This window comes from Thunnus thynnus, chromosome 3 (assembly GCF_963924715.1).
Source record: "Thunnus thynnus chromosome 3, fThuThy2.1, whole genome shotgun sequence".
In the NCBI taxonomy this organism is placed as follows: Eukaryota; Metazoa; Chordata; class Actinopteri; order Scombriformes; family Scombridae; genus Thunnus; species Thunnus thynnus.
The window spans coordinates 19299626-19327076 of record NC_089519.1 but is presented as its reverse complement, the minus strand read 5'-3'; the positions used below and the strand labels follow the sequence as shown (position 1 = coordinate 19327076).

The 27451-nt window shown below is 41.8% G+C and overlaps 1 protein-coding gene across 3 annotated transcripts in view; it reads right to left on the bottom strand.

Annotated features, from left to right (window-relative positions):
* Positions 1–98: 98 nt before the first annotated feature.
* zcchc7 (zinc finger, CCHC domain containing 7) overlaps positions 99–27451 on the bottom strand; it is a 51574-nt gene continuing 24221 nt past the window's right edge. For all 3 annotated transcript variants that reach the window (XM_067584591.1, XM_067584592.1, XM_067584593.1), the window contains 7 exons: positions 20660–20715; positions 20056–20193; positions 19764–19934; positions 17129–17164; positions 2736–2831; positions 2095–2212; positions 99–1556 (listed from right to left, as the gene is read on the bottom strand). In XM_067584591.1, coding sequence (XP_067440692.1) covers positions 928–1556; positions 2095–2212; positions 2736–2831; positions 17129–17164; positions 19764–19934; positions 20056–20193; positions 20660–20715 — 1244 coding nt within the window. In that variant the 3' untranslated portion in view covers positions 99–927. The remainder of the gene's footprint in view (positions 1557–2094; positions 2213–2735; positions 2832–17128; positions 17165–19763; positions 19935–20055; positions 20194–20659; positions 20716–27451) is intronic.

The following is a 27451-nucleotide window of genomic DNA, read 5'->3' as shown; positions in this document are numbered from 1 at the left end:
TAAAAGTTATCCAGGATACAAATGCAAACGATTTTAAGATAAAGCACACAAACTGATGCCACTGATTTCTCTTCCTGAATCACAGAACTAATAACAAGTGAGACGGAGCAGATTCAAGTTTTATTTTCCTCGGGGGAGACTTCAGGTAACTTGTATTCATGTTGTCAAGGTTATCAGACTATGTACAGCTGAGTTTAGTGGATGGTTAAAACATTACTGTCAGGGCTGCATGCTGTCTGGACACACAAGAACCTTCAGATTTGCATCAAGCATGTATAATGGAGGTATTTACAGTATATTCACATATTTAAATTAAATTTAAATTAGTAAGTGTTGCAGTTCTAAATGGAAAAAAATGATCATATTCCAAGTATTTTTTTTAAAACGCACTCCTCTTTGGTTCCAACAGCAAACAGCAGCAACAACTTTAAAATGTGTTCAGGCACTAGGAGATTCTCCTACTGTACTTCAAAGAGCCGGGTCTGTAGTGACTAATGTGAGGAGATAAATTATAAATGATAAATGACAATTATAAGCTTATTTCATCCACTGCTTTTTAAATAATTAACTGTAAACATTGTAGGTTATAGTAAGAAAACAGTTTCTTTAAGCTCAGTAGCAACGCGAGTCATCTTGTTGTTTAAATGAGATCATTTAGCACTGTGGAAATTACTGAATAGTCTTAAAAATAATAAAACTAACCTGACTATATGAACTGTTACTTCACCTGTCACTCAAAACATATCAAGGGAAACCTGTGAAGATGTCATGAAGAGATGCCTCTGTGTGAATATGGATCAGCTTTACCGTATGAAACAATATGAACGTCCTGAGACGACAACATGTTTAACACGTCCCTGTCGTGAACACAAAAATACTCTGGTCATAAAGTTTGCAGCCCTGACAGCCCCTGACACCCACACGATGCTATCTGTTGCGTTTCCTTTGTTTTATAATAAACAGGTTCTCATCAGTTGGGTACATCGGTGCAGCACGTTTTTTTTTGCTAGCCAACATGCGGGCAGCAGCTTTCCTCTTCTTTCTGTTTTCTCCTTCTGGTTTCTTTGACCCCGACCCCTGCATCGCCCCAGTTACAGTCCAGCACAGACCGTCTGGTCTGCTATCTCCGTGTCCCTCTGGAGGAACTTTCTTCGATTTCTTCATCCTCCTTCTCTTATTCTTCTTCTCTGTGTTCTCTCCTCTGCCTCCCCCTCTGGGAAAGTCATCCGCTTCATCCAAAATTAGTTTAGCTTTTGGGAGCTGGTCTCTCGAGGTCGGAACCGGTCTCTTGGGTTTCCACGGTTTCCCTGCACCCGTGCTTTCCTGCTGTTTGTACTTGTTGTGCTCATTTGTTTTAGATTTCACAGCAGTAAAGTCATTGTGGTCAGTAAAAAAGATGTGGCTGGGGCTGGGTTTGTAGTTGTTGGGGGTTTGATGAGGTGTATGGTTAGGTTGGTGGTTGTTTTTGTGATGGCTGGTTTTCTGTTTCTTCTTCGGCGGTCCTGGAGTGAGAGGGGCCTGAGAGCTGGCAGGGAGAAAGCCATTTTTCTTCAGGTCTGGGGAAAACAGAAGCAAATACTTTAATGATTTATTTTGTCTTTTGTCTCTCATGCAGGATATTGCTATGGCACTGTGAGCCAGAGGTCAATATTCAACCCAAGTCAGGAAATGTTACAACCCTGCAAATTGCAACATCAAAGATGCTGACTCATAAAACCATATTCAGTCGTAAAGAACACAGGATTTAAGCTTACACACTCAGTGTGTCTAAGCTTTGCTGTAGTATAATTAAATTGGTGCAATCCTGACATATTGCCTTATGTTCTTGATGTTTTATTTAGATTACTTATTGACCGTACGTATGTTTGAATTAATTCATCTTAACAGTAAAAATGATGGATCATGAGTCAACTTTTTGACTATAACCAAAAGGAAAATGTATTCTTTTGTTTTACTATTGTACCAAAGCATGACCCCAAAACCAGCTCATGTTCTTTATCAAACTTTGAATTCAGTGACTTTTAGAACCCACACTGCTAGAAGACCACAGTTTAAAGAGAAGTGATGATGAAAAGACAAACATGTGTGACCTACCTTTAACCTTAATCTTTATCCTGTGTTGTCTGCGGTTGATGTCCTCCACGGTGTCATAATGGTTGATGAATGGGGTGCTGGGATACGTTCCATTAAACATTCTGTGTCGTGTACACGCCTGAGGAAAATACATATATACAGAATTTACATGAAAACACAAGAAATATCAATGATGCGTGGCATCATATTGATGAAAATGTGGACAGAAAAACTAACCACATACACAGAGGTTGAGGATTTTTCGCCATTCCAGACACAAATTCTGTTGAGTGTTTCATGCTTTTCTGAACAACACCAAAGCAGCTAACTTCATCATTTAACCAATTTCAAGGTTCAAATCAGACCAAATATTTGGATGTGAAACATGTTGTTCCCTCCAAAAAGCTCTCTTATCTCCTGCAGAAATAAATAACTTCTAGAGTACAAACAGTGGTGAGAACTGAACTTATTCAACAGTTCGTCCTGCACTCTACCAACAACCCACAGAAGAAATCTTTTCACTTGCGCATGAGTAAAATAACTTCTAATCTATTTCATACTTTGAACAGCTCCTGCTCATATTTTCTGCCATCATTCTGGACTTTATTTTAGTCCAGAGGCCGGAAAGATTAAAATAAAATTAAAAAATAAAAGCTACTTACATGGCCAAAGTGACCTTTCTTGGAGCAGTTGTAGCAGTAGGCGGGGGTTCGACCCTGGTCCTCTCCCCGCTGCTTCACTGGAGGACCTGTCTTAGTCTAAATACAGACAGACAAAATTAAAAGAGACTGTTACTAGAAAACCAAACACGTTAAAATTCAGAATCTCTTTCTCTATGTGACCGTCTAAACCTGCAGGATACAATGAAACGTGGTGGTTTAATCTTCTACTTCTCTCCCATCATTCCCATGCTCTCTATTGATACGGGCTGCTGTGTATTGTACGGTGAATATGGGTGCTGATATAAACTGGTGATTACTGGAGCTATAGTTAGAGGCCTGTAATGACCCTGTATGATAAGTAACCGTGTGTGTGCGTGTGTTTGTGTTAGTGTTAGTGTGTGTGTGTGTGTGTGTATGGGACACGGGGTCCCGTCCCCTATGGGCCAGTGTTCTGAAAGCCTTCCATGCTCCAGCGCCCACAGCAAATATACACTGATAAAGAGAGAGAGAGGAGACAAAGGCACAGTGCATTTACTGCTAATGTTACACACACACACACACACACACACACACACACACACACCTAATGCCATTCTCTGAAACACACACAACTGCACACACCTTCACACACATCTAAGGTGCCCCCCTCCTTCCTCTCTCCCCCCCTGATTCTGAGATTACAAATGATTTGCGCCCCACGTCATTTCTTAAACATAGCTTAGCTAACCTCCCCTCCTTTTCTTCTCATCTCCCTTCCTCCTGGTTCCCTCTCTCCTCCGTACACACCCCTCCATCCCCCACATCTACCCCTCACACTTGTTTTTTTTTCCCCCTCTCTCTCCCTCTTTTCCGCTTGAGTAGTTTTGCGGCAGAAAGGATGAATGCTATTAGAGCGTCCCGTCATTATCGGGTCAGGCCGGCCGGGCCCATCTCCATCACAAAGGCCAGGAGATCACAGACCTTTTGCAAGCGTGCGCGCACACACACACACACACACACACACACACACACACACACACACACACACACACACACACACACACACACACCCTAAGGAGATCACAGTCCCTGTCTCAAGCCACCCCCCGCCCCCCAACCTCTACCCTTCCTGCCCCTCTTCCCATTCATCTTTCATGTAAATTGGCTGTAGGTCTCCCTCTGTCTCTCCCTCCTTGACCTTGGGCTCGTGTTATCTCAACATACTCTGATCCAGCACATAAGACAGAATGAATGAAAGCACGGGGGAGAGAAAAAAAAAGAAGAAGAAGAAATGAAATCCCCTCCTATTCTTCCATCAACCTGTGATAGTTGTCTGAAACCTGGCGTGAATGTGCGTCTGCATGCGTGTGCGTGAGGAGGTGTCTGCCTCATACAATATTAATTAACTGGATGAACCTTCATCCCTCTCTCATTCCTGCTCCGTTTCCATCTCGCGCCTCCTATCGGGAATCTAAATAGCTAAAAGAGTGAGGGCCTGAGGGATCATATCAGTTTGGTGTCTCTTTCTTTTCTTTCTCTCTCAGGGGTTTGGAAAGCAGTCCTAGAGTGTCTGGCTGTGCAGTGAAAGTCAATTCTGCATAGTTGTAGACAGTTTGAGACACCAGTCATCATGTGTGAGGAATTTGCTTCAGCTCAGCATTAAACGTGACACATGTTTCTTTGTTTAATGTCATTCAAATCCAATCTACTAATTCTGATTCACTTAGTGTAGCAGGAAAAGACTCAACAGGTACTTGCTAAGGTCACACATCAACACGAACACTAATTGGATAAATATGGTGACTGTTCCGGAAAGGTCACATTTCTCCTGCACTGTCTGTTTCTGGCTAAATCTGAGCAGAGAAGCAGGATGTGTAGCTGCAGAGTCAGGCATTATTTTGTATTTACAACTCTTGACTTAATAGTTAAATAGTTTATTTTTGAAACATAACAAGTCATGTAATCATCTAAATGGCGTACTGATTGGTTCGGATTCCATCTCTTCCATCTGATTCTCAGAGGATGTTTTCAAGGTTAATATCTCATGGCATAAACTCAGCTCAATAAACTTATAAATGTAACAAAGTGGGTCTGTTTCAGTGATGACTGACTTGGCCTCACTTTTAATATCACCTGTACTATTGCTGAGGAGCACCTTGTGGTTTGCATATCAGTAATGCTTATGTTGTTTTCTTTGTAGTCACTGTCTCTGATGTACCATGTCTTTACAATGTTTTATTACGTTTTATAAAGGGGGAATGCTCAAAACAAACAACTTTATACAACTTTGACTTTGCATGTCTGAAGGCAAAAGTGTTTTTACAGCTGTTTGGAACAGCCACACTCAATAGAGGGGGGAATACTCTGCTATCATAAGGAGAGGTGAGATGCAATAAACATTCAAATGTGGATAACTGTGCACACTTTCTCAAAGGAATTTGTGACGGTGTACTCAGTTGTACATACAAAAACTGTTCACATCCTTCCTACTTTCACGCCTCTGAACATCAGGCCCATTGCTGCATGAAGTGACAGTGCTTGCTGGATTCTTGGGATTCTTACATGGTTTTAAGTAATCAGGCTGAGATTTCTTCATGTCATATAAATGTGAAACCGTAAATCAGACGAGGGGAGTAGAGAAACATGGTTTCCCCAGGTAGTTTTCTCCCGGAGAATACAGATATCTTGTCCATGTATACGAGTAATCAGGTTTCTAATTTGCTTTTTACAAACACACATGTGCATGACAAAGACTTAAGACAAAGAAAGTAACAGCAGAGTGGCAGAATGAAAGGAGAGATACTTTCATTGAATAATGTGCTCATCAAAAATAAGTCCAAAACTGAAACTTACTAACACAAAGTAGCTAGTAGAAGTCTAAACAAGTTTGCTCCCACTTGAACTTCTCTGTCTAGCTCACGATCTGAAAATGTATGCCGTGTTTTTCCTAATGTCATTTTGGATGAAATTAGATAAATAACTATGTAGAAGTTTTTTCCCCTTTTCCTGAAAGGCCCCAATCTGTTCATTCATAAATTCGCTTGATACCTCCATCATGAGAGGACAGTGAGGCAGTTGGTGTTTAAGTAACAGTCCTCCGAGTGCAGAGACAGCAGGAAAGATCTGAGTCTGATCCACCGCCTGCTGATGTGACATGAGGAGCTTCTGGAGCAGTTTAGAGATACTTTGCCAGTCAGACAAAAAGAGGACTGGAGCTGGGAAGAGGACTGTTGGTTTAGGATGTGTGTGTATGTATGTATGTGTATGTGTATGTGTGTGTGTGTGTGTGTGTGTGTGTGTGTGTGTGTGTGTGTGTGTGTGTGTGTGTGTAGGACGGTGTTTGAGAAGGTCCTAAGGGCTTCGCTGTGTGGACACAGACAACCAGCCATCCGTGGCCTCTCATGCATGCACACACAGACACATGAGCGCTCTCTCTCTGTCACACACACACACACACACACACACACACACACACACACACAAACACACACACACACACACACACACAAAACAGTGTTTTCCCACAGTTGTCCCAACACATACACTCTGTCTCTCTCTAAGCCCCGCTCTCCTCTGCTCCTTGCCTTAGCTGCTGGTGGCAAAGCCGTGATAATCCTTCGGCCAACACAAAGCTCAGACTGTTACAGACTACAATCTGAAGGAACACACACACACACAGTTATCAAACACAATCCGAGAAGCAAACAGGCTTGTGTGTGTGTGTGTGTGTGTGTGTGTGTAAGAGAAGAGGGGGTGGGATCTGAACAGTAACGGGTGGTGGGAGCGAGGGGGCCAGGGCCAGCGGCGCTGTTTTGCATATGTTATTGCAGCGATGGGGAGAGGTTTGCATATGTTACTGGACCCACAGGGGACCAACTCTGCATGCTTTATCATAGAAAACAGCCTCGCAACACAACACAAGACTACTGGGTTCATACCAAAACAAACAGACCCTTGTAGTGTGTGTGTGTGCAACATGCCAGTATGTACATATTAGGTTAACATGGAGGGTTAATTAGACAGTTATGAATTAGCGAGATGAAATGGCTATAAGGTGAACATCTTCTCAAACAGAGTTCAAAAAAATGAACTGCAGATCATTAATCCTCTTATTGTCTTACCGACGTGGGGATTTGAACCAACGCTATTTCCAGAATGGTAAAGAAATTAATTATAATGTTTACTTTCACTCATGAAGGATCAAACGTTCTTAGGAGACTGTTTAAGGTGGAGGTGTTCATGTGTGTGGTTAGAAAAGCTACAGAGGAGGAGGAGGAGGAGGAGGAGGAGGAGGAGGATGGGGGGGTGTCCTCCAAAAAACCAGATGTGATTCTGCCCCCTTTGTGTCTGCCAGTTCACAAAGACTCAGACCGAAGCCTTAACCTCGCACCCTGATAGCACTCACGCTCACACACAGTTGAATTCCCAGAGGCTCGTCCTATCTCGTCCCGTCAGTCAGTCAATCAGTCTGAAGACAATCAGCAGGAGTCCTGATTTTCTCTTTAGAGGGAGGGACAGAGAGAGAGAGGGGAAAATGCTCCTGGAATGTAATGATAATGTGATTCAGGGGGTGAACGGCGGCGGGTTGCCACTACTGGAGAAAACCCCCTTTTGGGGCAGCGACTGGAGGTAATCTGGTCACACCGTGGAAGGCGGAACAGAGGATACAAGCTAATCTATTCAAATCAAGTTGTTCAATATCTATTCTGAGCGCCCGCTGCTGAGATCAGTGGCTTTTCTCTCTCGCGTTTTATGGGAATACAGTTTATACCCTACAATTAGACAGAGACAACACACATAGACATAAGGGGCAGACCTTCTATACTATAGATGGGCTGAGTCTCTTATGCCCTGGTCAGGATGTTAAACCCTGATTCTACATCTCAGCCAATCAATCGCACACAAACACACACATACACACACACTTGCAGACACGCACAAAATCGACACCATCCAGCTAAGCGGAAAGGCACAAAGACCTGCGAAGCCTGCAAAACCTCTGATAACGTACAGCACCTGTGTGTATGAGTGAGTGTGTGGACATGTGTGTCCATTCCTATGGTTGTGCATGTACATCCAGCAGTGTATGTGAAAACACCTGTACCAAAGACTAAACACCCACTGCAGGGTCCTCGTCTTCCTGACTGACAGAACGCCACAATCTGTCTGCAACTTTTGATGAGAATCAGTGGAATTTTTAATTTTTATTTACTGGTTTTGCCAGTTTTAAGTTTGTACTAATATTATTAATTAATCATTTTGTCATTGCTACACTCAGTAACCTTTTTTCTACCTGATGTTTTTTCTTGTGTACTCTGTTTACTGTTAAGATTAGTCTGTTTTGGGAGGTCCTTGTGGCTGAGTAGGTAAAATTTATACAGTCTCCGCAATATCCTCTGTTTGATTCTGGTCTTGGATTCTGTCTGTTTTGTGCTGCAGGCCAAATTTCCCGAAAACAGTAAAGAATGAACTGATCTGAGTGTGTTTTTGAGCTGGATATAAAGCTGTTAACTGGTGTATAAGACAAGCGTACATACACCAATTAACTCTTAAACTCTGTCTTAAACTGCCGCACTGCACTTCTCCTTCATTAACTAACCAAATGACCTGCAGGTCTTTACTTTCCGTGCCCTGATGCTACTTGTCTACTTTGGAGACATATGAAAACCATTTCCTTTTAAAAAATGTACCTTCCACCTGCCCCCCCTGTGCCGTCAGTGTCTAAGTCTGAGGGAGAATAGAGAAGCCTTTTGACACGGCAGAGGTGGGAAGACTGGAGTCTGAACCGTACAATGATGAGACAGCAAAAACCGCTTGCTGAATGGATGTGGATTTAAAGGATTTTTTACAGAGCACTCTTTGAATTGAGCACATTCTTCTAAGAGGAGCGAGAGAAAGAGGTCAGCCAGACAGAGGGAAGGACAGGACAAGAAGTGGAATAAAGGTCAAAACTTAAACCCGTAACTTCAAGTTCAGCAGAAAGAGCAAAAGACCTATGGGCAATATTGTTCATTACTATTTGAACTAATTTGTGAGGTATTGATGGTTTCTCAACACAAATATTTATTACAGTTACACTATACTGTTTTAATGAGAACATCCACACTTTTATAACAGACTTGCTCATTTTTGAATGTCTCTCTTTCACTAACGTGTCTGTGTGTGGTGGTATATATATATAATTGTTGATTATTTGTATATATATATATATATATATATATATATATAAATAATCGACAATTTCCTATTCACCTCGTACTCCTTGTTACTTGTCTTGTCTATTCACATATTTCTGTGTGTATCTTATGTGGCTTTTGGTGACCCTTTTTTTTCAGCTGCAGCCTTCTTTCTTTTTGCTGTTTTTGTATTAGCTTTTTTAATGTTGTTAGTATACGCGTTGATGCATATAATTAATAAGACTGTTCAATAATGTCATTCAAACTTACTTTCTTTACTTACTTTTATTCTACTTGGACATAGCAGGTTTTATCTGAGGAAGAACATTTGTGGTTGAAACACTGTGATGTTCATGTAGAACAAAAGAAGAACTGAGAACGAGACAAAGCAGCAGCAGGTGGATATTTTTAGTCATTTTTGGGCAGATAATTGTTACCCAGCACCTGCTAAAAATGTATGGACATGCATGAGCTTCCTGATAATCAAATCACACTACTGAAAGAGGACAGAGAGATAAAATTTGGTTTTGAGCACAGTAGCAGCACACAAACTATACACCCATCCTGCAGATGTACAGTTACAATAATTAAGAAGAAACAAGAAGATCTTCTCTTAACCATGTGCTGGATCGGAGTGCAGTTCTCTGTTTGACCACTGAAGGGCGCTCTAACTCCACACAGCATGCTGGAAGGGTCCCATTCCTACTGCTGAAGTGAGACTAGGTGAGGTAAAGGGAAAAGATGCACTCAGTCATCATTATTATTAACTTGTATTTAACACAGTGAAAGCTTTAGAAAACGAAAACACTCCAATCGTTTCTGATGCAACTAAAGGAGAAAAAAAGACTTCCAAACTGATCCAGAGGATGATTACGTTTCGTGCTTTGTAACCTGACATGATGGGGAGGACAAACATTTTCAAATTTATTTCAAATCCAATGCAATTATATTCCCTTTGAATGTAAAGCCAGTTCTGTGTAGAGCACCAGGACTTTACTGAAAGCTACTTTTATGTAACTGGTCTCGTATCATAATTTACAGTGATGCAAAGAATACAAGTCTGCAATGAAACAATTACCCAGTAACCCAATGTACCAGACACTCTCACAAAGATGACCTCGACAAACCACTGAGTCAACCAATAACTATTTAATTTTAGCAAATACACAGATCACTAGCTGTTGGTAGATAGAGAAGAAGCTGTCTACACTGCAACGATTATTCGATTAGTTGCAAACTATTAAATTAGTCACCTAATTAACCATTTTGATAATCAGTCATTCTTTACAGTAAAATTTCCAAATTCTCTGATTCTCAAATGTGATTTTTTTTTAGTCCTCTATGACAGTAAACTGAGTGTCTTTGGATTGTGGACTGTGTTTGGGACAAAACAAGACATTTGAGGACGTCGCTTTGGGAAACAGTGATGGACATTTTCACCATTTTCTGACATTTTATAGACCAAAAAACTAATCAATTAATCAAGACAATAATTGACAATTTAATTGATAATGAAAATAATCTTTAGTAGCAGCCCTATTTTATATATTCCTTTAATCAGTCGTTTTTAAAAATAGCAGTAAAAATTTCTAACCACTGTTCAAAGCCTATATTATTCAAAAGCATTTTATATATAAAAATAACTTCATTATGTTTTCAAATATGAAAAGTCCTAAAAAAAAAATCCATCTTTAAAGATTAATAAAGATCAAATGTAACAAAAACAATTTAATTAAACCGTAAACATGTCCAGCAAGTTTCTATGTAACCTCACTTCCTTTAAAACAGTAAAAATCAATCTAATGTCTGACAAAGGATTTCAATCTGGATTTAGTCTTCAAGCTTTTAAAACTATTTCAAGTTCATTTCATTTCATCATCATCATCATCATCATCATCATCATCTCAGGTTGGTAAGACTACACTGAACGAAAATAAAAAATCAAAATTTTGGACACATATCTGAACGTTTGATTTTGATATTTAACAGCTATTTTCAAGAATAAAGGTCATATTTGCAACAACTAATTCTTGTTAAACCAAATACAGAGAAAGAAAAAGAAATGAGCCATTTTGAATTATACAGAGTAAATGTTTTAATTTTTAATTTATGTGCTTAAATTCCACACGGTCAACCTGAAATGGCCAACTGTGTTAATGGGCCATTTTATTATTCTTTCCTATAGGAGTGTAATTGTATTTTCTTTTTTCTGAAAATAAGAGGATTTAAGGGACAAAGTGTCCTAACCTTGGGCTAACAAAGGCATGTGTGAATCAAGCGAAGGAGCTTCTAGACAAAGACAGTGAGACAAAAAAAAAGTATAAAAAGGTAAATCATACTAAATGAAAAGAGAGAAAAAAGGCAGTCAGGTGAGAAAGAGGGACTCCAAATGGAGTTTAAGGAGGGGAGTTAAAACGGCTTCATTTCCGTGTCGAACAAAAAGTTCACAGACTGTTTTTTTCATGATTACCCTGAGAGGCACACACACGCACCCACACACACACACCTGTCCCTGGGGAAGAGATCGATACACACACACACACACACACACTGATACCACCGTGAGGAGAAAATCCGCTCGATACACACACACCACCGTGGGCAGAGGTACCGATCAATAAACACACACATACAGGTGTCACCACTACTATCTAAAGAGAGGCCAATCAATGCTCACACACAGATATACCTGTACCAATCAGCTGCTCAGCACTCAGATTCACTCTCTCTGCTCGCTCTCTTCGCTCCCTTTCACCCTGCTTAATACACTCAACCCCTCCTCGTTTCACTTTCTCTCTCTTTCCCGTTTCTCCTGCATCTCTGACAACAACACACCTCTTCCCCTCTCTGTCTCTGTTCCGTACATAGTCTGTCTCTATGTAGGTCAGTCATGTTGAATCTAATGTGATGTGGCCCCGTCTTGCTCTGATACACCACACACTGCTAACAAAAATATACAAAGAAGGGACAGAAATAACAGCACTTAGAAAGTTTGATTAGGACGTTCAGAGTTTTATAAATTCAAAGAAGGAAAATTCCCCACTTCAAATATTGTAGCTGGTTTAAGAAATAAAGCCCTAACTTCCTGCAGCAGCCAGAGGGTGGCGCTCTGGTCTTAACCCAGCACCGCAGGGTCCTGACAACACTAACAGGAGTGGAAAAAAAGTCACTGTGACTTGTGTGTGTGTGTGTGTGTGTGTATGTGTGTGTGTGTGTTGCATGCATGCATGCACGCATTTATGCATGATCTTTACATGCATTAAAGCAGCCTTTGTACAGACAGCAGGTCACTCAACTTGCACTGTGGCCTTTCCTGATCGTTCTCCATCCGTCCGTCTCCCCCCCTCCATCGTACTCCTTCTTTCCTGTCTTCCATTTCTTTCTCTCTCTCTCCTCCGCTACTGCTCAAACCATGTATTCTCTCTCTCTCTCTCAGTTGTTCTCTTTTCCTGTGTTGTTGGCTGTTTGGTAATAATGAAAGTAGTTATTTTTTCCTTGTTCATCCTTTGTGAAATATTTCTCTTGAAAACACTTTTGAATTCAAAGACAGGTGTGCAGCATAGTGCAAAAACAGTACGTCGATTGACAGAAAATTAATACTGAATTTTAGAAAAATGATGAATCATTTAGAGCCATTTGTACAGCAAAAAGGCCAATCGTTCACTGCTCTGCTTCCAGCTTCTCAAATGTGAGGGTTTGCTGCTTTTCTCTTCTTTTTATAATTGTGAATTTAATCTTAATCTTCAGGATTTTGATTGATTGTTGGACAAAACAACCAATCTGAAGACATCACCTTGCATGTTAAGAATATGATGCATTTTTCACATTTTTATACAAAATGATTATTTGATTAATCGAAAAGAATTATCAACAGATTAATCCATGATGAAAAAAAAATCAATTGCGGCTCTACGCTACGTTTCTGGGTCCATTTTGCATATGTTATATTTTTGAATCCCTGTGGTTGATTGGCTGAGTACAGACAACATGACATCCCTCTCACATTTGTAGAACAGCTCCAACAGCATTTGAGCACAGAAACATTTTCAGCAAATCATTAAGATAAAAAAAAACAAAAAACGCTGGTGTCCAACTTAAACCTATGGCCTCTCCCTGCAGTCTCCATTTTGCATTCAGCAATGAAAAGCAATCCAAAACAGAAGGGGGCATGAAGCAATGCAGTCATAGACAAGTGATTTGTGTACGGGGTGCAGGTGTGATCATAGACAAACCCTGATAACAAAACCGACTGAGCCATATACCCATCTTAGACTGAGGGTAGGAGGCTCACACCTGTTCTTTTGGGCTTTTTATAAAGGCATTCTGGGAAATGGAGGAAAACACTAACAGAAACAGAAGTCTCAAGATGACGTTGGCTGGAACATGTACATAAAAAAAAATTTAAATCACACATTTACACCTACCATTGATATTTAACTATTTTTTCCAATGACATTTTGTATGTACAGTATTCTGTAAGAAAGGTCAACAATTCAGTAAGACAGAGGGAGGGAGGCAGATGGGGTCTGTAGGAAAAGGAGCAACCCCAAGCTGTATGCAAAAAAGAAGTAAAACCAGGGTGTCTGTGGGCGTAGGTGGGTGAGTGAAAGAGAAAGAGAGACAGAAAGAGTCGCTGAAGTAAACCTGTTCTTCAAAGCAAAACAGCAAATCTTTTTATATAAATATTACTGTTGTAAAAATGCCTTCAACCTCATTTGAGACAGACAAGCTGAAAATGTTGTGGATAGCTTTTTACTCCATTTACTGCTCTATATATATTTGTGTGTGTGTGTGTGTGTGTGTGTGTGTGTGTCCATGTGTGTCAGTATCTTACTTTCTCAGTAAATACCCCAGGGCTTTGTGGTCTATACTGTGTGGTTTGGAGGAGTTTGTTAGTTGAGGGCCAGGTGCAGGCAGACAACACATACACTCACGGAAGATAAACGGACCCAGCACACACACGCACACACACGCACACACATGAAGGATAAATGGACCCAGTAGCAGGGAGGTCTGACAGAATGCCTTTTCACACCTGGCTGAGCCCAGCGGAAGGTGACAGAGTCACATCTCCCAAAGCGAACACACACACACACACACACACACACACACACACACACACACACACACACACACACACACACACACACCTTCTCACATTGGGGAGTTCAGGGTCATAAGCAGCATCATGAATAAAATGAGGCTGTCTTAAACAGAAGGAGCCCCGTGTATGCATGTGTGTAAGTGTGTTTGTGTGTGAGAGAATGTGTTTGTGTCTGTGCGGGCCCCTAAACCCCATGCCAGTTTGGATCTGTAACGACCTTCTGTTCCCAGTGCTTAAATGGCTTAAATACTTCAATTAGACCTGGGTCACAATCCACCACCCGTTAAAGCACGCCATCACACACAAACATACACACACACACACACATACACACACAGAAACACACCAAAATGGTGGTTTCATCATCTTGCGACGTGACCAAAGACTCGTCAGCGTCTTTTCCCTTTGTGAAAGTGAAACTCTACAGTAAAACAGAGCATCCCGTGATAAGACATGAGCAACAATTAAACTCAACTCCCATTTTCTCTGCCTGCGTCTCCCCTGGAACTTCTCTGTCCCGCTCCCTCCTCCTCCTCCCTCCGTCTCTCCCGCCGTGCTACCCTAGCGCTAACGATGCTGCCTTTTCATTAGACAGCCCCTGCTAATTAATCTCCATAGAGGAGAGTGACAGACCTGCCCCAACACACACACACACAAAGTGCACGCCAAGATATATGCAAACACACACTCTTCTTCCCTCTCTCTCACTCCCTCGTCCCGCGTGGCGTTGGCAGCCCATTTCATGCTTTATCACGTCTTTTAATTGACAAACAAGCTGCTCTTTTCTCTTAGGCTGAGGTCTATATCACCCCCTCGCTCAGATGCACACACACACACACACTTAATCATACGCACACACACACACACACACACACAAGTAAGGAGCCAAGAAAACTAGTTATCTTTTCAGATTTCAGAGACACACACACATAAGCAAATACCTCCCCGCTGACATATGGCCCATGTGACTGTCACACAGTTTTCTACTCTTTGACACGTTTACACACACACAAACACACACACACACACACACACAGTACCGCGGATGCCACATGTGCACTTAGGTTGAAAATGAAGCAAAAATAAATAGATAAATTTTTAAAAAAGCAAAAAAAGGGTTCCCATCACTCTTGGCACTTCCTTAATCTTTTGTGATGTTTTTTTCCCCGCCATGGTTCACTCATCTGCTACAGGGCAGGGTCAATACCAATCACAACTGACTTATTGATTGTTAGTGATCATGTCACACCTTCGCCTTCACGAAGCTCCTGGAAAAAATACTTTTTTTTTGCGGCAGCAGCAGATTTTTGGAATTTTCACGTAATGCTGAAATACACATTAGCTGTTTTTTGTCATACTGATGAAATCACTGTAAGATACTGCATTAAGCGAAAGGAGAGAGTGAGGTGAGGGTCGTCACACAGGACCCTGATGTGATCAGTGGTCAGAGTTTGGTTTGATAAATGCAGCCTACAAAACTCAGCACATCTATTTTTGGGCTTATCCTTAAGTGGATTTTTTTTAAATTAAAAAGCTCTGTCACTAATCAAAAACATGACCATTCCCAGTGGAGTTGTGTTAATACATTAATATTGTTAGATGTGCAATTGTGAAGACATATTTTGTACAGTAAGATTTAAAATATTTCTAGTCTGATGAGGTACGTTCTGCATGAAGAAGATTTAAGAAGTGTCACCGGCTGTAAGTGGGCTGGCTTGAGTGTGCTGCTGGCTTAGTCGCCCCCTCCAGCACCACCACCTCGTTCTTTTACATTTCTCTGCTTTTAATTGGGAGTCTGGGACAGAACGACGACATCCAGTAGGATTTTGCCAAATGTGACACAGGTTGTGTCCAAACTGTTACTACATTCAATTTGCTATAAGTTTAAATCACTGAGTTTAAAGCACAAATAAATCTATGAATGTGATATTATTTTCACATTCAGGATGGCATGACTTAACACGGTTTTCTCTTTTTGCTGTTTAGCTATTTTGTCATGCTAAAAACATATTATATCATGAAAACATATATAAGAATAAAATGTCCTTCGGTCTGTTTGTTACTCTCTGAATAATAAAAGGGCAACAACACTGGAATATATTTAATAGAGTAGGGACTGTTGCCGATATTACTGCAAACTCATATTGTACCTTTCACTTTCTACATGTGCATACTAAAGTTTCCATGCTGTTAATACATAGTCTTAAAGGAAAATTTCACCACGTTTTATGTGGATGTCCAATCGGTGTTGATGGTAAATGTAGTCAACTGAAGCAATTTTCCTGCTTGTGCAGCCTTGGCCTCTCTCTGCTGCATTTCTTCAGCCATATACTCTGGTTCGAATAAATACGGCTGAATATCTGAGTCAGCCAAAACACTGTAAAATCTACCTTCGTCCATAACATCCTCTGCACATATTTTTGGATGCTGGAATGTTGGAAACTTGGCTAGTTTGCAATACAAGAAAAGAGAACCAGAAGTTTTGTTTTTAAACAGCATCTATAGAACGCCTCCTGGCTTCCCAGAGATGGAGAGTAGAAATCCAAGCTGAAATAGCCTGTAGTTCTTCGTTGCCCCCGACTACGTGACTGTACACGTCAAATGATGGCGCAACAGATTTTGCAGCTGTGCCCCAGAAACACAGAGAACATCAACAACAACTGCAGGCATTTTTCACACTACAGTATATCCCTAATTCAGATAGGTAGAGATAAGGTTGAAAAGTGGCTAAATGGTCCTTTAAGAATTTGCACAAGGGCCCTAGCACATCCATTAAGACATATGAAGGCTTATTTACAGTCTTGATCAATACTGGTCAGTGATAGCCTTGATGATAAACGTCCCCACTGGATCTTTTTGTGATAACAAGTATGAAGCAATATAAGTCACAAAATGACTTTTTAATGAATAAGCCAAAGGTTCAACAGTGACAGAGCTCATAATACTTCATGACAACACATCATCCAATAGGTGCATCTTCATCAACTACTATTATGAAAAAGCCAATGCTTGATCTCGACTTGTGGCTAGACATGGTTTCCAAAGTCCTCGGAGCTGTGGATTTTCAGCGGTGATTTTGTCTAAATGCTTAGCATGGAGGACTGACAGTTTTGCTTTTGTGACATGACACTCACCGTGATGTGGTACTGTCTCCAGATCTCTGGACAAGCCTGAGGAGAGAAAAAAGACTCTGTTATAGAGTACAGTCTTCAAATACATACACTGAACCACGTGCACAAACACACAGCTCTGTATAGAGCACATGAAAAGAAAAAAAAAGGCTTAAAAAGAAGGAAATAAAAATGCCAAATAATAACTTGTTGTGTGTGTGGGATACTGCAGCAGAGACACAATAAGAAAGAAACATTTAGGTAATGCTGGGAAAACAGGAGGAGAGACAGATGAGAAGTGAAGTAGCAGCAGATGCTTATGAATAGACAGACCAGAGAGAACTGAAAGAGGGCCAAAAGGAAACTGAAACACAGGCCATGGTGTCCTCTGCTTGCCTGCCTGACTCTTTAAGTCTCTCCTTCTGTCTGTCACTGAACCTTTATCACCCTGATTTCTCAGCAGCAGCCTGTTCTCCCCGCCATGCGTCTCCCTGCAGTCAGTCACTCAAACAGTCAGTAAGTAAGGCAGTCAGTCGTTTTGTCCCGGTGTGGCTAAAGCATTATCTCCGGGGCTTCGCCACGCTGTTCCTTAAGCGTTCCGACATCCTTTCCCAACCGCCGCCACTTCCCACTGGGAAATTGAAAATGCCGCAGTCGCCGCAGGCAACAAGATTTATCTACTTACACACCTACTGAGTGAGAGAGACACAGAGAGGAAGAATAAGAGAGAAGGGAAGGAAAGATTTAAGCCTCTGTGAAGGAGGCTATGTGTTTAGTTTTCTCTTTCGTACACTAAACTAGTTCCTATACATATTTGCAGCACATGCAAATTCTTGTGACATTAAAAAGTGACTATTTAGCTCAAAGTGCTTGTTCAAATCCTGACCTTTACAGTAAAGAGCTGTAGGCAGTTAAAGCTAAATCTGGACTGTTTAGATTTGAATACAGAGATAGACAAATATGAATTTTCGACAGCTGTATCTTCCTCCACCTCTCATCTAGCTTTCTTTTCTTTAACAGCTCCCCCTCACCCACCCACACTCGCTCCCTCCCGTTTGCTCGCTCCCTCCAGACCGCCGGGGTAGTGTGTTGTTGTCGAGGGCGACAGGCGAGGCGAGCGACACACTCGCGCTCCGTCAACCGTCTGTCTTTAATGAGAGACACAGAAAGGCCCAGGGGACAGAGACCTGACTCTCTTTCTCTCTCTTACACACACACACACACACACACATATATATAATTTGAGTCTAAGAAAATAAAAAAAAGTTGCGCGTTCCAAGAAAAGGGTAATTACAATATCACACGACTTTGCACCTTTGTTTGCTTTTGAAAACAATATGCAAGAGAGAGAGGACGAACGAGATGAAAATGAAGATCTGGGGGAGGAGGTGAGGAGAAAAAAAAGGGTGATAGAGTGAGAGAGAGAGAGAGGGAAAGAAAGAAGAGAAGAAAATGGGCTGTGTGTGTCCTGGTCTCCCCTCTCCCTCTGGTGTTCACCTGGTTACTCATCCATTACACAGAGCACAGTACATGACTGACTGACGGAGAGCAAGTGAGGGAGAGTGAGAGAGAAAGAGAGAGAGAGATCGAGGTAGGGGAGACACAGGCGGGCTCTTACATACACACAGCATTCTCCATTCTATGGCATTAGTGTAAATGGGCAAGGTAATGAACGTTGCGGTGGGATAATTGTCATTGATGGTCATTAGATTCACCCTTCAGTGCCAACATACATACACACACACACACACATATACACATACAGACCCACAGCTGGAATATGCAGCATGGCAGAGACATAACTAAGCTGTAATTGCTGAAGTGTATCAATTAATGTGAACAGCAGCGTGTGCTGACCCCTGGTCACTCATTATTACTGAGAGAGAAAGTGGGGGAAAAAGGGGGAAAGAGGGGGGGGGGGGGAAGAGGGAGAAAGGGGGAGAGACGGGGTGATGGAGAGGAAATAAAAGTAGGGTGCATACAGTATACTTCTGTTGTAAAGGTGGCTGGTGCTTCATCATGTTTACATTAAGCATTAATTGTTCTTTGTTCTGACTACAAGCCCCACATATTCTCTGTGGTGATTTTGCTGTGGCTATTCATACAGTAGTATAAAGCTGATTGAATTCAAAGCTTTACTGTGCAATACTTCATTTCCTCCTATTTGTCTTCATATCTTGATCGTCTAATTCATGTCTGTACTCATTTATCTTTGTTCCTGTGATAAATTGTATTTTTTATCGTTATAATTGCCTTTTAATCTCAGGAAGGACAAAAAGTTTCATCACATTACCCATGTGTACTTGGATCACATAGGACAGAGTGTTTTATTTGGTCTAGTTACATGGTGTCGGATTCTCTTATTTTTGGCCAAAAGTATGTGGACACACACACTTGGTCTCAGATTGTTCTTAATGGTTTGAGCTCAGCTCCAAAGTTCCAATTATGGGAATTATTAATGCTCATGTAATATTTTTGAGTGTCCACATACTTTTGGCCATGTATTGTATTCCCCTGATGAAAGTGAGCTTCGGTTTATTTCTAAACGCCTGCACTGGACTCAAATGTGCGGATCCTTCTTCTCTTATTAATTCCAACCTATTTTGATGAGTACTGTGTAGCCTGTGAGGAACAAACAAAAACATGAAGCTATACTCACGTCAAAGAAGTGACCCGTCATGCTGCAGCGATGACACCGTTTGTGCCAGTACGCCCTCTCGCTGCAGGAATCATACAGGTGACCAGGCATCCCGCAGTTGTTGCAGTGTTTATTGGGACATGCGCTGACCACGTGGCCTGTGGTGCCACAAAGGAAGCAGGGAGACAACTTCTGCAGACACACACACACACACACACATATATACAGACATAACCCAGTTAGCAGTTGTGCATACTTGTGCCCATCAGTGTGTCTAAGCTGTACATGCTAGTGTGCACTGAGTGGAACTGACTTTGGGCTCGGGGCAGTTTTTGGAGAGATGTCCGTGCTTGTTGCAGTTTCTACATTGGACGTTCTTGCCGGTATAGTATCTGTTTGAAACTCGCTGCACCGCTATCCTGGAACCTTTGTCTTTGTTGAAGATCTGAGCCTGAAACACAGACAGTCAATACATCATTAGCTTCATGTTAGTGGTGTTAGCCTCAATGGACTAACCTGGAAATTTTGTACACACGAAACACAAGGTTCAATTCTCAATTATCAAGTCTATTAAAAATTTGAGAAATGTTATTTTCTAACTATTTGTGACAAACAAAGACATAGATTCAACCTAGAATAAAGCACAAGTGGCACCAGACTCTTTAAGAATAATGCATTACCTATAATATATTACATTGGCTCAATATCTTCATAATGAGCCAGTACTTATTAACCAAGCATTTGCACCATGCCAATCTGAGAAAATATACTTTTTTTGAGAAATACTCTTCATTTATAAATTTACAAATGTTGTGTTCCCACCTGTTTTTCAGAAAATACCCATAATTATGACCATTAACAGAAATGAATATAGATAAATAGAAATAAATACTCTAAAGCTTCTATTTGCCACATACCTCCTTGTCCTTATCAGAGACCAACCAGGTACCATCTTGATCTTTTTCTTCAGCATCTGGACAGAAAAAAAGCATTTTGAAATGAAGTAACTTACGATACTGCTCATTTGTGTTCATTTGTGCACAAGTTTTACTTTCCCCTACAACAGCATGTGATTTTGATTGTGATTATTTTCATGTTTTCCAAGATTTTGCTTTCCTGATAAGGCTAAATGATTCTTATTAACCACACGCAACAATATAATTAAAGAAAAAAACAGACAGCTCGAAATGGGAAGAAACAGATCAGGGATGCACTCAAAAGTGTTGCTAAATATCACAAATTTCTGCTTATAGCAGCTTAAATCTGCAGATAATGACAGTGGTCTTTGCTTTCACCAGTTATTTAAACAATATGACAAGAATTGGAACCAAGATTAGATAAGAAACAAACAAGATCGCTAAACATCGGAGCCAGAATTGATGTAAAAAAAAAATAAATATCAACCCTGTTAAGAACTCCAAAGCCTGAGGAGTGAGTTTAGTTTCCTGTAAGTGTAGGACGCACACATACACATACTGAAACTGACACAGTGGCAGCCCTGCACATCTGTATGAGACTGGCACTAACAGCGCCCTGAGGGAGACCACTGTATTCTCCTCAGGCCCACAGAACTGTAACTGACATCCAGAAATCGTAACGTAAACACACACACACACACACACACACATACACACACATAAACACACACACACACACACACACACACACACACACACACACACAGAAACTCACAGACACAGAAACACACAGACACGTGTACTCAGCATAAATTATGGGCTGATAGCAATGACCCACACAGGCTCGCATGCTTTCACAAACACATACAGACACACCCACACATCGACCCCTGCGATTAGCTGGTTGACAGTCTTTAGCCTTTGGACAAACACGCAGCCTTGAGCCATAATCAAATATTACACTCTCCTTTCCACCTCTTTCTTTCTTCCTTTTTCTGACTCTCTCTACTCAGCCCCTTATCGCTATTCTGTTCAGCCCTCCTTCCTTTGCTTTCGCTCGCTCTCTCCTTGTTGTTTTCTACCCCCCCCCCCCCCCCTTTCTCCTCCCCGCTGCAGAGGGAGGTTATCACCTCTCTTCCCTGTCAAACAAATTAAAATGGCTGCTGTTTGGATGGGGCTTCTTTCTGCCACGACCTTCACCTCGAAAAACACACGCGCGCACAAGTACAAGCAACTCAATGTCGTTTAAATTTAGGTGAATTCTACGTTTTATCGTCACTTAAGGGTCCTCGTGTTGGGGAGAAAAAAACCTATGAATTCTCTTTTGAGCCAAAACAATGACTGTTTTTTTTTGGTTGCTGAAAAGTTTACATTTTGGAGGTGCTTATCTGAGCTTTTCAAAGATTTTGGACTGTAACATCAGTATCTACACTGCTGACAAAAGCTGAAAATCAGAGCACCAAGACTTGAATTCATTATGTGATCAGGTAATACTTTAAGTTTTAAGTTCATCAATCTGTGACTAATGGTGTTGAGCTCATAGTGTGTGAGTCATTTTAAAGGGTATTTTCCCTTTATGGTTTACATCAATTCGAAGCAGTCACATTTTCTTCTGGCTTTGGAAATGAGTGAGTGGTGATTAAGTCAGTAGGATTATTACATTTGGCACATATCTATTGTAAACTAGAGTAAAACTACAGATAATAGTTGAGCAAGGTGCTTTGGTAAGTTCGCCTACATTTTTAAGCACTTTTAAATTGGTGTTCTGTGTCCTTATTATCAGTAGATCACTTCCCTGAGTGATCCACCTCACTGAGGCTTACATACAAGACTTAAAATTTACTGCATGGTGTCAGATCAGTGCACCACAGTGTGGTGTCTCACACTGTCACGCTAGAGTTATTCTAGTGTAGTCGGTTTTGGTTGGTGTAGTAGAGAAGTGAACTGGGAACCTCTGCAGCGCTCACCTACTATGGGCAATCTGGGGGGCCTCGGCGTGACGTGTGTGTGTGTGTGTGTGTGTGTGTGTGTGCGTGCGTCCGTGCACGAGTAGTTGGTGTTACACAACATCCAGCACCCAGTCAATGGGCTGCTTGAAAAAAGACTGTGGTGAAAGGTGTGTATGTGTGTGTAGAACTGCGTCTGTGTGTGTGTGTGTGTGTGTGTGTGTGTGTGTGTGTGTGTGTGTGTGTGTGTGTGTGTGTGTGTGGCGTTAGTGACTCAACGAAAGTCATTCCCAAAGCGTCTCCCGGGGGGACTCCCCAAATAAAGAGCAGGAAGCTTTCCCTTAATCTAAGGGCCCCCCATCTCACCAACACACACACGGATAAAGGGTGAAGCTCTTTGTCACGGCCGAGGAATCAAACACATGGGTTGGGTGGGGGGGGGGGGGGGGTGTTGGAGGAGGAAGAAGATGGAGGAGGAAAAGAGGAAAGGGTGAGGGGGGGGGAGGGGGGCGGCTGTTGTCTGTACACTGGGTGAAAATATGCTAATCAACCTTGAGGCCCCGTTCAAAACCAAAACCATCAGAGCTGCTCGCTCCATCGTGGCCCAACAGATCTGAAGGAGTCTGGAGCTGAATAAGCAGATGGCAGCGGCTTCACCGAGCAGCTGTACGGACTCGAGAGAGGCCTCCGCCATGTTGACTGCAACTGTTCAATTTGACTAGATCTAATGCCGAAGTGCTCCTTACAGCCATCTTAGAGGTCTAAGTCCAAAGATCCTATAAAAAAAAAAAACGTATGGGTGGATAATGACATGACAGGTCTGAGGGACATCAGAGTCTCAAATGGTGCTCATGTGTATTCAATAAAACTAACTGTGTGAAAACTGACCTGTGAGAAAATTAACCACAGCACCTCATTTACGGCAAGTTGTATGATTTTGATTCTACGGGACAACTCTTACATTATCACATCACTGCCCCGTCGAGGGAAATTCAACACAATGGCGTGGAAGAGGGGGAGACAAGGAAACAGAGGGAGGGAAGGATCAGGGGAGAGAAGGCGACAGATGCTACCTGTCTGTCTCATAGGTACCCTGATTACTAGAAGAAGATGAGGAGGAGAGGGGAGGAGGCTGTGCACCAGTTCATCAGAGCCGGCAGAACAGAACAAAACAGAGGAATTGTGTGTGTGTGTGTGTGTGTGTGTGTGTGAATGCTTTGAATCTGTCCCTTCTACCAGTGAGAACAGAACGGAAGTGTACGTGTGGCTAATGAACCATGAACACCCGGCTCTCCTGGGGTGACACACACACACACATACATAAATAGACACACACACACACACACACACACACACACACTCAGTGGTACGGAATATTAGGGGACCATCCCTCACACGGGACAGGGTGGTTTGAGTCTGATAACCAAAAGGACAAGCCTGAGAACGTCAAGACACACACCCATCCTTCAATGGGGCGGTCTCTCCTAACAACCACCCTCGAATGTAACTATTAACCAGTGTCCTCTGATGAGTGTGTGTGCATGTGCATGTGTATGTGTGTGTCATCTACAAGCTGTTCTCCCCTCCGTCACAGAAACATCAAAGCCTTAAACTGGCCCGCCTTGCCCCTATCGCTCTTTCCCTGTCCCGACACTTAAACAGGCATCCCAAACCAGCCCGCCCATTGTACCACAGTGTTGACTGGGCCCATTAACACACCAACCAGTGCACACACACACACACACAAAAAAATGGGGAGTGAAAGAGGGGCCTTGCCCCCTAAATGGAGGTTATGTTTGATACTGAAGCGACAGGGCCGGATTAGCAACACTATACATGACAATGGTGAGGGTGGGCGGGAGTGTGCAGGCTGTGTGTGTGTGTGTGTGTGTGTGTGTGTATGTCCGTGTATGCACATAAAAAAAAAGTGCTTCCTTTGTGACATCACCCTTGCCCTACAGCCTTGCCCTCTGCAAGGTTAAATACAGCGAAAGGTTGGCTATGTCAGACGCACACGCAGACACACGCACAGACGCGCACATGCCCGTAGATTTCCTCCATTCTTTTGTGTGACAGAAAAGTCTGGCAAAGGGTGTAAAACACAATAGCAAAGAGAGCAGGAGAACAAGTGAGATGAACAAGAGCAGTGAGAGGAAGAGGAGGGGGATGGGGGGGGGTGAGGATGATGAAAATGCATGGGTATGGGCCATGGAGCACATTACAACACAACAAAAGAGAAGCTGGCTGAGTGTCAAGCCCACAGGACAACAAACAGCATCCAGGTAGAACAGGACAAAGTGTTTCATAGAAGAAATAAAGGTGAAAGGCAGCGCAGGAATGGTAGCAAATTAGGTAAAGAAGATGAAATGATATGCAGAACCAGAAGGAGACAGACACTGTCTATGTGTGTGTGTGTGTGTGTGTGTGTGTGTGTGTGTGTGTGTGTGTGAGTGTGTGTAGATGTTTGCCATGCAGGGAATAGATCAATAGCTGTACAGGCCGATTATAGATTAAAGCAGCAGATTTCATTTGGCTTCATTTCATGCTCTTTCTTTGCCCATCTCCACTGATCTCTCTGTTAGACGGAGGATGAGAGAGAAAGAGCCTCAACAGAAAAGTCAAGTCAAAAATCAGTCAAGTCAATTTCCAGTTTAAGTCAAATCTGCAGGTCGCCAGATACGCTTCATTTACGAAAAGGGTATAGATCAACTGTCATGTGGGAAAACACTTTTTGCTAATATTTGTTTTTAGGAGGAGAGCTGAGGGCTTAATGTATATAAAAAAATTTAACATGAGGTATTTAAAGTCCTCTAGAGTCTAAAGTCTTCTAGAGTTCTGCACAGGCCTGAAACTGAGACCAGAACTTTAAGACCCAACCCAGCTGAACACACTCTCTACTACTGTGTCTCTAACCCTCTTCCCACATTGCATCTACTTGCAACACAAACCATGCAAGGAGCCATATTTTAATTTATTTGACATTATGAAAAGAATGACATCAAATCACATACAACTGAAAAAAAAAAAAATCAAGGATAACGTACTAACTAGTCTTATTTCCATCGTGGTCCTCGATATAAAGGTAGCAAAGTGATGGGAGTACATTTGACAAGTGACATCATACTACCAACAAAACCAACACAACTGATCATCATCATTAATCAAACATACAAAAATTAACTATGAAAATTACAAACAAATTATGACATGGATGGTAAGCTTTCATTTCCAAGTTTTTCACATAATTTGACCTAAAATTGCAGTGGTTGCCTCTTATTTTAATGCACCCTCCAATTCCTGGCACCACAGGAACCAACATCAACATAAAGGACCAAGTACCCATATTGTTAATGAACCATGAAAAGGACAAACAAGAGAGAGAAAGACACTGATTTCTTAATAAATTGAAAATACCTACACCTAAACCCAGCCAAAGCCTGAATTTTTAACAACATCTGGTTTGGGAGCAGAACTCTTATTTCTTTCTGGTCAAGATGCTGGAAATCTGCCTTGATTACAGTCCAAAAAGCTTTCATAAACTTGACATAATAGGTAAAGGCAATTTTGAAAAGGAGAAATGAAAAGATGTTTTGTGATCAGTCATTTTTGCCGCTGCAGCTTGGCGGAAAAGTGAAATACAAGCAGATGCCATCACCCTGATCCCTGTTGAATCTGCCTTGTGGTCGGCCATCACATATTTCATTGCAGCCCGTCTCTGATTATCCACCCCCCTCCGCCCATGACATGCCGAGTGTTCACCCCCTGCCAGCCCGTGCCACCTCCTCCCTTCCTCCTCGCCCCTTTCCACACCATGTTGGCAGCCAGGGCAGGGCAGGTGGCCAAACCTGTCAGTCAAAGCACCGTCGCCACGCGGCAACACCATAGACACCAATTACCACACAGCAGGGGCGCGGCCTGGCAACCGCATGGCAACCACATGGTCCAATCAGGGTACACAACAACAGGGACCGGAGAAGGCCAAGAAAAGTGAGCGTGTCTGTTTGTATTTTTGTGTGTGTGTGTGTGTGTGTGCGCGCGCGTGTGTGTGCGCGTATGCACGCGAGTATGGCAGAGCCATGTTCAAGTTATCCAAAACCGAGCCAATGCGTGACTGAGGGTTTGACAGAAGACAGGTAGTCATTGTGTCTTTTTAATATCCGTTAGCTGTCTATTTTGTGGAGATTTTCAATTCAAACACAAAATTTATCTCCATCTGTCTGCTGATAATCAGAGTGGTTGTTATTAAACACACTGTCCTGACTCATGACCGGTTCTGGTGGTCTCATCAATCATGCGTCTGTGTTTCAAAAGGAGACAGAATTAAAAATTGCCTTATTTAATTGCCCCAAACATGCTTGGATGGTTAGTTTGTGCCTACGACATATTATGGGTGTACAAAAACAGTGCGAGATCTCACTTCTAATTAGGTTTCTCTACTTGTCTTCTCTTTACCGAAGTATCAGATATCTCGGAGTACAAGATTTTTCTTATATAATAAAAAACTGTCAAATGGATCCAATGAGTCAGACACAAGTCAGTATGCGATTACTTCAGTGACTCAGACTTTGACTTGAAAAGCTACATGTGCTGGAATTTACCTGGAAGTTAGAAATTCAGATGGGGGTGTGAAACCATAGTGTTTTTGTCATTTATATAATACAATATAATTGTTACATATAAATAAGAATTGCATCTGATCAGGAGAAGAAACAATAAGTTGTCTTTTGTGAAACCGACATTGCGTATAAAAAAATATTTATTAAAATGATAGAATTCTTTCAATATGAATTGGGTGACACAATTTGCACAGTGTTGCCTAAAATATTTCCCACATGTCATATCTGTA